This window comes from Bos grunniens, chromosome 8 (assembly GCF_055505025.1).
Source record: "Bos grunniens cultivar Pamir isolate PY7600 chromosome 8, Bosgru_T2T1.0, whole genome shotgun sequence".
NCBI classification, from domain to species: Eukaryota; Metazoa; Chordata; class Mammalia; order Artiodactyla; family Bovidae; genus Bos; species Bos grunniens.
The window spans coordinates 59,089,954-59,103,790 of record NC_141172.1 but is presented as its reverse complement, the minus strand read 5'-3'; the positions used below and the strand labels follow the sequence as shown (position 1 = coordinate 59,103,790).

Sequence of the window (13,837 nt, the reverse complement as noted above, 5' to 3'; positions counted from 1 at the left end):
TGGGGGCTGCCATTGGGTATTCTTTTGAAGAAATGGTTCAGGTTTAAAAGTCCCTCCCTTTATCACTATACTTAATGATGGTTAAAGATTTAAGACTGCAAAATTTTATGTTTATATCTTGGATCTATCATTCTGATTATAAATAAACTTTTTGTCTCTGTAATGTCTTATTATTGAAGTACAGTTGAACAATATGTTAATTACTGTTGTACAGCAAAGTGATTCAGTTATACATACATATGTTCTTTTCATATTCTCTTCCATTATGGTTTATCACAGGATATTAATTTTTATTTTTGCAACTTCAGGAACTCTATTTTCAGAACCTCTCAAAAAGAAAACAAATCATGGAGAAGAAAGAGAATAACCGGAAGCTTCGGGTTTGTGTTGCTACTTGTAACCGTGCTGATTATTCTAAACTTGCCCCCATCATGTTTGGCATTAAAATGGAACCTGAGTTCTTTGAACTTGACGTGGTGGTACTTGGCTCTCACCTGATAGATGACTATGGGTAAGATGAAAGCATTTTCTTATGGTATTCTTCATCGCAACATGGTGTACTACTGAGAACTTGGGTCCTGGAGCCATGTGGACCCAGCTTCAAACGCCAGTTCTACCACTTAGTTTTTAGGTGGCCTTGGAGGAGTTGCCTAGCACTTCTGAGCTTCAGGTTCCTCAGTTATAAAACAGTAGGAACTTGTATTGCAGGTTACTGTGAAGAATGGAGATAGTGACATAAAATGTCTATACAGGGATGCTGCCTATTAGATGCTAGTAAATTATAGCCATTATTATTACTATTATTTGCCACTACATTCAGAAATGCCATTTATAAATGTATATTGTGTGACTATAATGTGATTTTATATAATCTGTTTTGTGAGTTCTAATGCTAATCCTACATGAAAAAACTGTATAAAGTAGTAGATACTGAATAGGATTTTAAAAATCTAATCTATAAGATAAAGTAGAATTACCATTACCATTGATACTTATTTTGATGACATTAGGTTTGTTATTGATCACAGTCTAAATATGAAAGATGAAACTTGGGAAATCTTTCAGGGAGCAGAAAGAATGTATATACCAAAGATGAACATTGATTTTGTTATGTGTTAATAATAAAGTGGCTTTAGTGCACCCTTGTGGCATGAAAACATTAATGCAGCCTCTGAAGAAGGTAAAAAATACAATATGAAAGAAGCTTGTGTTAAGGTAAAATTGTCTTTTTCAGACTGTCCTTTAACAATAAGATAATGACAGCAAAAACAAAAACCTGCTTCCAAAAACAAATTTGGCAATTTGCTATAAGAAAACACTTTTAAAGACTAGAGAAGAAACTTATGGATAGCTTAAAAGTTCATAGATTTTTAAAATGTGAAATGAATTTTGGCTATCTAAGAAAATCCGCTTGAGTGTTCTTACATTGTTGAACAGAAATTGGACAAAGTAGAAGAGAAATTTTAGTTACAAACTGAGGTAAAAATCTAAGTGTGTTCTTTTACTTCTTTGAGAAAAGTTTGGCAGAAGACTGGTAGGGGAGAGGCTTTCAAAGAGATGGCGGTAGGTCTCTTACCTGCCTGCCACAGTAATTAAGGGGGAAGGTAGTGTTTGTCAGGTGAGACTGTCAAAATGGAAACTTGACTGGTACTGGAAATACTTGTCTGTAGTGCATTCTCGCACAAGAAACTGGTTGCTCATGGGGAGAAGCACTGGATAACTGGAAAACAAAAGTGAGAAGTAGCCTTTTCACTTATAACCCTTTGTATACTGAGTTTTAAACCATGCGATTATACTATTTAAGAAGACATTAGGGCTTCCCTGGTGGCTAAGTGGTAAAGAATTCACCTGCCACTGCAGGAGATGTGGGTTTGATCCCTGGTCAGGGAAGATCCCACATGCCATGGAGCAGCTAAGCCTTTGTGCCACAACTCTTGAGCCTGTGCTTAGAGCCAGGGAACTGCAACTACTGAAGCCCAAGTGCCCTAGAGCCCACGCTCCACAACAGGAGAAGCCACCACAGTGAGAGAAGCCTGAGCGCTGCAGCTAGAGGAAAGCCCACGCAGCAACGAAGACCCAGCACACCAAAAAATAATACGTAAATAAAAACTATAGGGAAAAAAGAAGACGTTAAATCAACAGAAGCAGTTAGCTACCTTTCTACCTCAGCTAGTTGAATTTTTAAAAAAAAACATCATTTTTATACTCTTAAGAATTGGGCAAAAAAATTCAAATGAATAACAGACTCCTTAGGAATTCATTGGTTCATTTATTCAGCACATTTTTTTTTTCAGATTGGTGTTATAGGTTTTTTTTTTGTTTTTTGAAGTATAGTTGATTACAATGTTGTGCTAATTTCTGCTATATAGCAAAGTGACTCAGTTATATGCACATATACATTCTTTTTTGTATTCTTTTCCATTATCCCAGGAAATTGGATATTGTTCCCTGTGCTATATATACAGTAGGATCTTGTTTATCCATTCTAAATGTAATAGTTTGCATTTACTAACCCCAGCCTTCCAGTCCATCCCTCTGCCTTCCCTGATCGCCCTGGCAACCACAAGTCTATTCTGTTTGTGAGTCTGGTTTTTGTAGATAGGTTCATCTGTGCCATATTCCATTTCATTTATTAATTTGACCACACCATGTGGGCTTATGGGATCTTAGTTCCCTGACTAGGGATTGAATCCTGACCCTCAGCAGTGAAAGCACCAAGTTCTAACCACTGGACTGCCCAGAAATTCCCTGAATTACCTATTTCTTCTTGATTCAATTTTGGTGGGCTCTATGTTTTGTATGTTTCTAGAAATTTGCACATTTCTTCTGAGTGTCAAATTTGTTGGCGTATAATTGTTCATAGTATTCTCTTAGGGGTTTTTGTATTTTGTGGTATTAGTTGAGATTTCTCCTTTTATATTTCTAATTTTTCAAAAATTTGAGTTCTGTCTTTCTTTTTGGTGAGCCTGGCTAAAGATTTGTCAGTTTTGTTTGCCCTTTCAAAGAATCAACTCTTGGTTTTACTGATTTTTTTTTCAATTGTTTTTTTAAATCTCTATTTTATTTCCTCTCTGATAAATTTATATTTTATTTCCTTCATTCTGCTGACTTTAGGTTTTGTTTGTTCTTTTTCTAATTATTTTAGGTGGTAGGTTAGGTTGTTTATTTGAGCTTTTTCTTGTTTTTTTGAGGAAGACCTGTATTGCTATGAACTTTCCTCTAAGAACTACTTTTGCTGCATCCCATAGATTTTTGTATAGTTGTGTTTTCATTGTCATTTGTCTCAAGGTATTTTTTAATTGTTTTGATTTTCTCACTTACCCCCCCCACCTTTTTGTAGTAGCATGTCGTTTAGTATCCATGAAATCATTTTTTCTCCTCTTTTCTTATAATTGATTTCTAGTTTTGTGCTTTATTTCAAAGGGATTTTGATTATGGTTCCTGATTCAGATGGTTAGGTATGAACATTCTGTAGGTAGGACAGTCTCAGAATTAAAGCTGTGTTGCAATCTTAGAAGACATACCTGCCAGAGCTTTCCAAATTTGGTAAAAAAACAACCCCAGAAAAACCCAACATTGATGTACATATACAGAAAGGTCAACAACCCTTAATAGATAAATACAAAGAAAACTACATGTAGACATAGCTTAGTCAGTTTGCCGAAGACAAGAAAATCTTGAAAGCAACAAGACCAAAAATTACATTTCTTACAGGGGAACTAATGATAAGAATAATTAACTCACTGACAGTGGAGGCCAGAAGACAATGGAACATCTTTAATGTGCTCAGAAAAGGGGAAAAAACCTCTGCTAACACAGAGTTTTTTCATCCAGTGAAAGTACCTTTTAAAAATAAAGTTGAAGTAAAGATATTTTCAAGAAAAGCTAAGCAAATTATCACTAGCAGGTATGTGCTGCTAAAAATGCTAAGGCAGATGCTTGAAACTGAGGAGAAATGATACCTGTTGGGAACTTAGATCTACAGGAAGGAGTAACTACAAATGGTAAAATACATGCGTATATATAAAAGAAAGAATGCCTTTAAAAAATAGATTTTAGTTTTTAGAATAGTGTTAAGTCCTGCGGCAAAACTGAGCAGGAGGTACAGAAGTTACCCATATACCTCTCTTCCTCTATACATGCATAACACCCCCCACTGTTGGCATCCCCTACCATACCTCATTGGTACATATTGTTCAAACGATGCACCTCCACTGACACATCATTATTACTCAAAGTCATAGTTTAATTGGTTCGAATTGGTGGTGTAAGTTCTATGGGTTTGGACAAATGTATATTGATACGTATCTACCGTTATAGTATCACAGAGTCATTTCACTGTTCAGTTCAGTCAACCAGTTGTGTCCAACTCTTTGTGACCCCATGGACTACAGCATGCCAGGCCTCCTTGTCCATCACCAGTTTCCAGAGTTTACTCAAACTCATATCCGTTGAGTCGGTGATACTGTCCAACCATCTCATCCTCTGTCATCCCCTTCTCCTGCCTTCAATCTTTCCCAGCATCAGGGTCTTTTCAAATGAGTCAGTTCTTTGCATCACCTAGCCAAAGTATTGGAGTTTCAGCTTCAGCATCCGTCCTTCCAGTGAATATTCAGGACTTATTTCCTTGCAGTCCAAGGGACTCTCAAGAGTCTTCTCCAACACCACAGTTCAAAAGCATCAATTCTTCAGTGCTCATTTCACTGTTCACTGCCTCCCAAATCATCTCCTCTACCCATTCACCCCTTCCTCTCCCCCAACCTGTTTCCTGGCAGTAACTGATCTTTTTACCACTTCCATAGATTTTTTGCCTTTTCCAGAATGTCATATTGTTTGAATATCCTATATTATGTAGCCTCTTCTTTCGTTTAGTAATATGCTTTTGAGTTTCTTTTATGTATTTTCATAGCTTGATAGTCATTTCTTTTCAGTGCTGAATAATATTGCATTGTGTGGATGTATGATAGTTTATTTCTGCATTTTCTTACTGAAGGATATTTTGATTGCTTCCAAGTATTGGCAATTATGAATAAAGCATATTTTTGTAGATTTTTGTGTAATGTAAGTTTTCAGCTCCTTTAGGTAGATCAAGGAGCATGATTGCTCCTTGTAAAAAAGTATGTTTAGTTTTGCAAGAAACTGACAAACTATCTTCCAAAATGGCTGTATCATTTTGTATTTCCCCAACAGTAAATGAGAATTCCTGTTGCTCCATATCATTGCCAGAATTTAGTGTTGTCAGTGTTCTGGATTTTGTCCATTCTAATAGGTGTGTAGGAGTATCTCTTTTTAATTTGCATTTCCTTGATGACACATAATGTGGAGCATCTTTTCATATGCTTATTTGCCATCTTTGTATCATCTTTGGTTTAACCCATTTTTAAACTGGGTTGTTTATTGTTGAGTTTTAAGCTCAGGGGCCAAACAAGAAATCCTAAGGGAAATTAGAAAATATTTTGACCTAAATAAATATTACAGTGTATCAAAATTTGTGGGTATAGGTTAATCAGGGCTTATGGGGAAATTTATCATTTTAAATATTAATACTTATGTGAAAAACGAGGTTAGAGGTTAGAGGTTAGTTAAGGATCCATTTCCACTTTAATAAACAAGAAAGAAAATGAAGCCCAAAGTAAGTAGAAGGGAGGACCAAGGGCCAATAGAGTCAAAATCAATGAAATGTAAAAGTAGACTAAACAATAAAGAAAGTTAATTGAGCTAAAAGTTATTTGTTTAAAATAATAAAATCAACAAGCTTCTGCAGAACAAGGAAGGGGTAACACAGAAATTACCAACATAGGATAACAAAGAGGATGTCACTACTGATCTCAGCCATTAAAAGAATAAAAGGAGGATATTAGGCCAGTAAATTGACAATCAATTTAGACGAAATGGACAAGCTTTTGAAAAATACAGCTTACAGTATTTTTTTCTACAGAAAAGATAGAAAATCTCAATAGCTTTATATTAAAGAAATTTGGTTCATTATCAAACCCTATAAAAATAACTTCCTACAGAGAGACCTTCACTTTTGAATCCTATCAAACATTTAAGATCCCATTAAATTCCTATGGGAATTCTCACAGGATTTTCTTTATTTACAATGTCATAGCTTTTGTAGGAAAATCAAAGAAATCTATAAAATGACTGCTAAGCCATCTATAGGATGTATGTAAAAAATCCTTCATAATCTGAGAAAATATCATAGTATTATATGGGTTAAATAGATTACAAAATTGTACTATGATGTATTCTCAACCATTTAAAAATATTATGGGAAAAATTATGTATAAAGTGGTTAGAAAGAGGGACTTCCCTGGTGGTGCAGTGGTTAAGACTCCATGCTCCCATGTAGAGGGTGCAGTTTGATTCCTGGTTAGGGAACCAAGATCCCACATGCCACATGGTGTGGCAACAAAAAAAAGAAAGACATCATGGTAATACTGATGGTGCTGAGTGGTAGGTTTATGCATGATAATTTGCTGTATTTTTCTAATTTTTAAGTAATGTTTTATATATTTCCAGAAAAAAAAATCAGATCTTTTAAAATCTAGTCATAACAAACAGGAAACTTTAAAGCATTGAGAATTGCTATTGCTGTTAAGCATGAAACAGACGTGAAACTGCATTTTACAGCCAATTTAAGCCTACATTTTCATCCCAGTCAGAATTATGCTGCATGAGTGGTACCATATGAAAAGAATTCAGGAGATAATTTTCATCATTCAGAAATTTATAATATAGTACTGTATCGGGTATCCCAGTTCCATACTACTTTTTTAGGAGCATTTATAAGTAACATTTTTTTCTATTAAGTAGCATGATTTCTTTTAAAAAATGTATATATATTTTTCAGTTCAGTTCAGTCGCTCAGTAGTGTCCGACTCTTTGCGACACCGTGGACTGCAGCATGCCAGGCCTCCCTGTCCATCGCCAACTCCTGGAGTTTACTCAAATGAGTAGACTCATGAGTTTACTCATGTCCATTGAGTCGGTGATGCCATCCAACCATCTCATCCTCTGTTGTCCCCTTCTCCTCCTGCCCCCAATCTTTCCCAGCATCAGGGTCTTTTCTAATGAGTCTGTTCTTCGCATCAGGTGGCCAAAGTATTGGAGCTTTAGCTTTAGCATCAGTCCTTCCAATGAATATTCAGGACTGATTTCCTTTAGGATTGACTGGTTTGATCTGCTTGCAGTCCAAGGGACTCTCAAGAGTCTTCTCCAACACCACAGTTCAAAAGCATCAATTCTTGGGTGCTCAGCTTTCTTTACAGTCCAACTCACATCCATACATGACTACTGGAAGAACCCATAGCCTTGACTAGACAGACCTTTGTTGGCATATAATATTTTTAAAAGGAAAGAAAAAGTCGTGATCACTGTAAAATTTAGTCTCTTTTTTCCTAATAAAAACATTCTCCCTCCAGGTGCTCACTGAAGCAGGGCACAGGTGAGACCTGCAAGGTGTGGGAGGTATTGGTCTAGGTGGTGACTATAGGGGTGTTTGTGTAGAAAAAGTAATCAAGTGATCTGTATATTTATGGCCTATGCTTTTAATTTTTGTGTGTAAGTTATACTTCAGTTTATTTTAACAAGGAAATTTCGTGAAATATTTCTCCCTTCAGAGTTAATGTTTTATTAAAATAAATAGTTAAAATAGGGCTATGTTTTTATAGCCCTATATTTAAGAACATGCTCTCACATTTTTATTTCTCCCTGCTTTAGAAACACGTATCGCATGATTGAACAAGATGACTTTGACATTAACACCAGGTTACACACGATTGTCAGAGGGGAAGATGAGGCAGCCATGGTGGAGTCAGTAGGCCTGGCCCTTGTGAAGCTACCAGATGTCCTTAATCGCCTGAAACCTGATATCATGATTGTTCATGGAGACAGGTTTGACGCCCTGGCTCTGGCTACATCTGCTGCCTTGATGAACATCCGAATCCTTCACATTGAAGGGGGGGAAGTCAGTGGGACCATTGATGACTCTATCAGACACGCCATAACAAAACTGGCTCATTATCACGTGTGCTGCACCCGAAGTGCAGAGCAACACCTGATATCCATGTGTGAGGACCATGACCGCATCCTGCTGGCAGGCTGCCCTTCCTACGACAAGCTGCTCTCCGCCAAGAACAAAGACTACATGAGCATCATTCGGATGTGGTTAGGTATGTGTCAGACTTTATTCAGTCTAATGGTGCTTTTGTCCCACAGTTTGGTTATGTTTCAGTCCTTTTGGTAACTGTTGTACATTAGCAGTCGGAAGGCTAAAATTTTATTCATAAATCTTGCCCTGTAGTATGACTTCACCTCTCTGAGACTCATCTTTTCTAAAAGATAGGCTTAATGGACTGAATTTTTGAAATCTATGCTATTTTTATATAACAGAATGCTTTTCATCTGTTAAATACAACATTACAGGTGAATATTTAGTTGCAGGGACAGATCCTGACATATCAAAAAGGGAAAAAAAGGAAGCTACAAATTGTATAATGTGATGCTATTTTTATAAAAAATAATAGCATAATAGAAAAGTTGGTAAGTACACCAAATCATTTATAATATTTACTTCTGGTTAGTAGAATTATGGGTATCTTTTTTCCTTTTGTTTTTTTAGCACAATGAAAAAAATTAATTTTAATGCCTTTCTTACAGGCTTGTTGAAATACTCAGATAATGTTGAAAGCAGTAAGCCATAAGTACTTATAAGGGATTATGATTATTGTTAAAAAGCAGAAGTCATAGTTCTACGATTAGAGTTTGTTAGCCCTGTAAATAAGCCTTAAGGAAGGTTGTTCATTTATCTTCAGATCAATGATCTAGATTCCTGGAAGTTACTTTTTGCTAATCAGAGGCAAATAAAAAAGGTTTGCAAACAATGTCAGTTGGTTAATTTATAATGAGTGTACTATCTTGAGGCTAAATCAGAACTAATTGTCTGTTTAGGTATTTAGGACTCTCTGTGAAAAGGTAGATCAGTTGAATAATGATAATAAATTGATCTAGTGGTAGTATAATTTAAGATTTTAAATCCAGATCACATTAGAACAGGAATGAAATTGGATTTTTTTTTTTACTCTATAGTTTAGCCCATTCTGTGTATTTCTTACCCCTGGACAGATTCATAGCTGTAAGGGAACCTGTTGAGATAATGCTGATGTAACAGACTTCCATCTCTCAGTCTCCCCTTTCTTTTTTAATTTTTTAAATATAAATTTATTTATTTTATTGGAGGCTAATTACTTTACAATATTGTATTGGTTTTGTCATGTATCAACATGAATCCGCCACGAGTATACACATGTTTCCCATCCTGAACCCCACCTCCCACCTCCCTCCCAGTACCATCCCTCTGGGTCATCCCAGTGCACCAGCCCTGAGCATCATGTATCATGCATCGAGCCTGGACTGGCGATTCGTTTCACATGTGATAATATACATGTTTCAATGCCATTCTCCCAAATCTTCCCACCCTCTCCCTCTCCCACAGAGTCCAAAAGACTATTCTATACATCTGTGTTTCTTTTGCTATCTCTCATACAGGGTTATCGTTACCATCTTTCTAAATTCCATATATATGCGTTAGTATACTGTATTGGTGTTTTTGTTTCTGGCTTACTTCACTCTGTATAATAGGCTCCAGTTTCATCCACCTCATTAGAACTGATTCAAATGTATTCTTTTTAATGGCTGAGTAGTACTCCATTGTGTATATGTACCACAGCTTTCTTATCCATTTGTCTGCTGATGGACATCTAGGTCCTTGCTATTATATACAGTGCTGCAATGAACATTGGGGTACACGTGTCTCTTTCAATTCTGGTTTCCTTGGTGTGTATGCCCAGCAGTGGGATTGCTGGGTCGTATGGCAGTTCTATTTCCAGTTTTTTAAGGAGTCTCCACACTGTTCTCCATAGTAGCTGTACTAGTTTGCATTCCCACCAACAGTGTAAGAGGGTTCCCTTTTCTCTACACCCTCTTCAGCATTTATTGCTTGTAGACTTTTGGATCGCAGCCATTCTGACTGGCATGAAATGGTACCTCATTGTGGTTTTGATTTGCATTTTTCTGATAATGAGTTCATGGATCGGAAGAATCACTATAGTGAAAATGAGTATACTACCCAAAGCAATCTATAGATTCAATCCAATCCCTATCAAGCTACCAGTGGTATTTTTCACAGAGCTAGAACAAATAATTTCACAATTTGTAAGGAAATACAAAAAACCTCGAATAGCCAAAGCAATCTTGAGAAAGAAGAATGGAACTGGAGGAATTAACTTGCCTGCCTTCAGGCTCTACTACAAAGCCACAGTCATCAAGACAGTATGGTACTGGCACAAAGACAGAAATATAGATCAATGGAACAAAATAGAAAGCCCAGAGATAAATCCACGCACCTATGGACACCTTATCGTTGACAAAGGAGGCAAGAATATACAATGGAGAAAAGACAATCTCTTTAACAAGTGGTGCTGGGAAAACTGGTCAACCACTTGTAAAAGAATGAAACTAGAACACTTTCTAACACCATACACAAAAATAAACTCAAAATGGATTAAAGATCTAAACATAAGATGAGAAACTATAAAACTCCTAGAGGAGAACATAGGCAAAACACTCTCTGACATAAATCATAGCAGGATCCTCTGTGACCCACCTCCCAGAATATTGGGGAAAAAAGCAAAAATAAACAAATGGGACCTAGTTAAAATTAAAAGCTTCTGCACAACAAAGGAAACTATAAGCAAGGTGAAAAGACAGCCTTCAGAATGGGATAAAATGATAGCAAATGAAGCAACTGACAAAGAATTAATCTCAAGAATATACAAACAACTCCTGCAGCTCAATTCCAGAAAAATAAACGACCCAATCAAAAAATGGGCCAAAGACCTAAACAGACATTTCTCCAAAGAAGAAATACAGATGGCTAACAAACACATGAAAAGATGCTCAACATCACTCATTATCAGTCTCCCCTTTCTGCATGCTTCTAAGCAAGCATTCTTGCACTCTGTTCTGGTTATACTGTTAGCTTTGTATGTTTTCTGAAAAACTTGTAATGAAAGAAAATAACCCTTATAAAGCAGAATACAACAAATTTGTAATTGCAGGGCTTCAGGTTCTATTTGGAACCATTTAAGCAGTTTCTTCTACAGAAGCAGAAGATTTTAAGAAGAGGTGGCAAGAAAACACAGAAGAACTGTACAAAAAAGATCTTCATGACCCAGATAATCACACCCAGAGGGTGTGATCACTCATGTAGAGCCAGACATCCTGGAATGTGAAGTCAAGTGGGCCTTAGGAAACATCACTACGAACAAAGCTAATGGAGGTAATGGAATTCCAGTTGAGCTATTTCAAATCCTAAAAGATGATGCTGTGAAAGTGCTGCACTCAATATGCCAGCAAATTTGGAAAACTCCACAGTGGCCACAGGACTGGAAAAGGTCAGTTTTCATTCCAATGCCAAAGAAAGGCAATGCCAAAGAATGCTCAAACTACCGCACAATTGCACTCATCTCACACGCTAGTAAAGTAATGCTCAAAATTCTCCAAGCCAGGCTTCAGGAATACATGAACCATGAGCTTCCAGATGTTCAAGCTGGTTTTAGAAAAGGCAGAAGAACAGAGATCAAATTGCCAACATCTGCTGGATCATGGAAAAAGCAAGAGAGTTCCAGAAAAACATCTATTTCTGCTTTATTGACTATGCCAAAGCCTTTGACTGTGTAGATCACAATAAACTGTGGAAAATTCTGAAAGAGATGGGAATACCAGACTACCTGACCTGCTTCCTGAGAAACCTGTATGCAGGTCAGGAAGCAACAGTTAGAACTGGACATGGAACAACAGATTGGTTCCAAATAGGAAAAGGAGTGTCAAGGCTGTATATTGTCACCCTACTTATTTAACTTATATGCAGAGTACATCATGAGAAACGCTGGACTGGAAGAAACTCAAGCTGGAATCAAGATCGCTGGGAGAAATATCAATAACCTCAGATATGCCGATGACACCACCCTTATGGCAGAAAGTGAAGAAGAACTAAGGAGCTTCTTGATGAAAGTGAAAGAGGAGAGTGAAAAAGTTGGCTTAAAGTGCAACATTCAGAAAACTAAGATCATGGCATCTGGTCTCATCACTTCCTGGCAAATAGATGGGGAAACAGTGGAAACAGTGGCTGACTTTATTTTTTGGAGCTCCAAAATAACTGCGGGTTGTGATTGTAGCCATGAGATTAAAAGAGGCTTACTTCTTGGAAGGAAAGTTATGACCAACCTAGACAGCATATTAAAAAGAAGAGACATTACTTTGTCAACAAAGGTCCGCCTGTGGTTTTTCCAGTAGTCATGTTTGGATGTGAGAGTTGGACTATAAAGAAAGCTGAGCGTAGAAGAATTGATGCTTTTGAACTGTGGTGTTGGAGAAGACTCTTGAGAGTCTCTTGGAGTGCAAGGAGATCAGTCTTGACTGTTCATTGGAAGAACTGATGTTGAAGCTGAAACTCCAATACTTTGGCTACCTGATGCGAAGAGCTGACTCTTTTGAAAAGACCCTGATGCTGGGAAGGATTGAGGGCGGGAGGAGAAGGGGACGACAGAGGATGAGATGGTTGGATAGCATCACCGACTCAATGGACATGAGTTTGGGTAGACTCCAGGAGCTGGTGATGGACAGGGAGGCCTGGCATGCTGCAGTTCATGGGGTCACAAAGAGTCGGACACGACTGAGTGACTGAACTAAAGCAGTTTCTCTGTGAAAAGAAGAATGACAAAATAGCCAAAACCGGATTTTTTTTTTTTTAAGCCAGTGGGGGAAAAGAAGACATTTTCTGCAAAGCTTTTACCTGCTTCTTGACCTACAATTTCTGATGTCATCCTTCTCCTTATAGGAAAAATAGCATTGGGTAAGCCACTCAAACATGCAGCTTTGTAACCAGAATATTAATAAATAACAGCCCTAATAAAAATATTAGAAAAGTTAAAAAGACATGTTAACATTTCTAATAATGAAAGAAATACCATAGTAAATATAGAACTTTTGACACAAAACCAAGTAATGGTACCATAATAGAAAGGCTTTAAATAAATGCTTTAAATGTGTGGAAGGACTGAAGCTGCTGAGTTCTGGAGACAAAGGCAGATAATGTCAAAGTCCTACATCACATTAAGGAACCAGTGTGGGATTTGCACAGAATATGTTTTTGCTAGGGATGGGTAGCCGCAGCTCATTGTCCTGTGTTTCCTTTTTCCTTTTTTTTTTTTAAGATGTCTAGTTTTTGCTCTTCTGTTTTCCTTTTTTAATAAAGAAACTGCTTAAATGTTTCCATATAGAGCCTTAAGTTACAAAGTGCAGTCCTGCTTCATTCTGCATTATAGGGTTATTTTCTGTATACTACAAATATTTCTCAATCACACTTAAAGTAGAAGATAAAGAAAAGCTCTCATGGGGTAAACTGCTGGAATTTTTCTTCCTCTTCACCTTCCACTTGCTCCTTAGCAGTAAGTTGTGTAGAATGATCCTCTGCGTGGGACCACAAAAGCTCCATTCATCCCCACTCTCAAAGAACAACTGCTACCAAAAAAGGCACAAAGATCAAAGAGACTCATCCAGTAAGTGTTCTCAAGACAGAGTAAATCGGCAGACTGAACTCCAAGAAAGACCATGGGTTGAGGGGGGCTTGTGACAAACACACTATTTCACTACAGCTTGTTGTATACATTTCCTTTAAGGTTCTTAGCAGTCAGCCTTGGGGAATCATGAATGAATAACTCAACTACTGCATTAAAGGTTGACATCATTCTTCTGTTTGCCAGTCACAGAT

General features: G+C 37.1%; 1 protein-coding gene across 13 annotated transcripts in view; it reads left to right on the top strand.

Annotated features, from left to right (window-relative positions):
- GNE (glucosamine (UDP-N-acetyl)-2-epimerase/N-acetylmannosamine kinase) overlaps nucleotides 1–13,837 on the top strand; it is a 67,670-nt gene that overhangs the window by 34,223 nt on the left and 19,610 nt on the right. For 11 of the 13 annotated variants that reach the window (XR_015169890.1, XR_015169891.1, XR_015169886.1 and 8 more), the window contains 2 exons: nucleotides 309–511; nucleotides 7,726–8,177. Coding sequence is in view for 6 of the 13 variants with exons in the window: in XM_086415847.1 (XP_086271973.1) it covers nucleotides 309–511; nucleotides 7,726–8,177 (655 nt within the window). In the remaining 7 variants the exon portion in view is untranslated. The remainder of the gene's footprint in view (nucleotides 1–308; nucleotides 512–7,725; nucleotides 8,178–13,837) is intronic. The other 2 variants (XM_086415850.1, XM_086415851.1) reach the window with 1 other exon arrangement.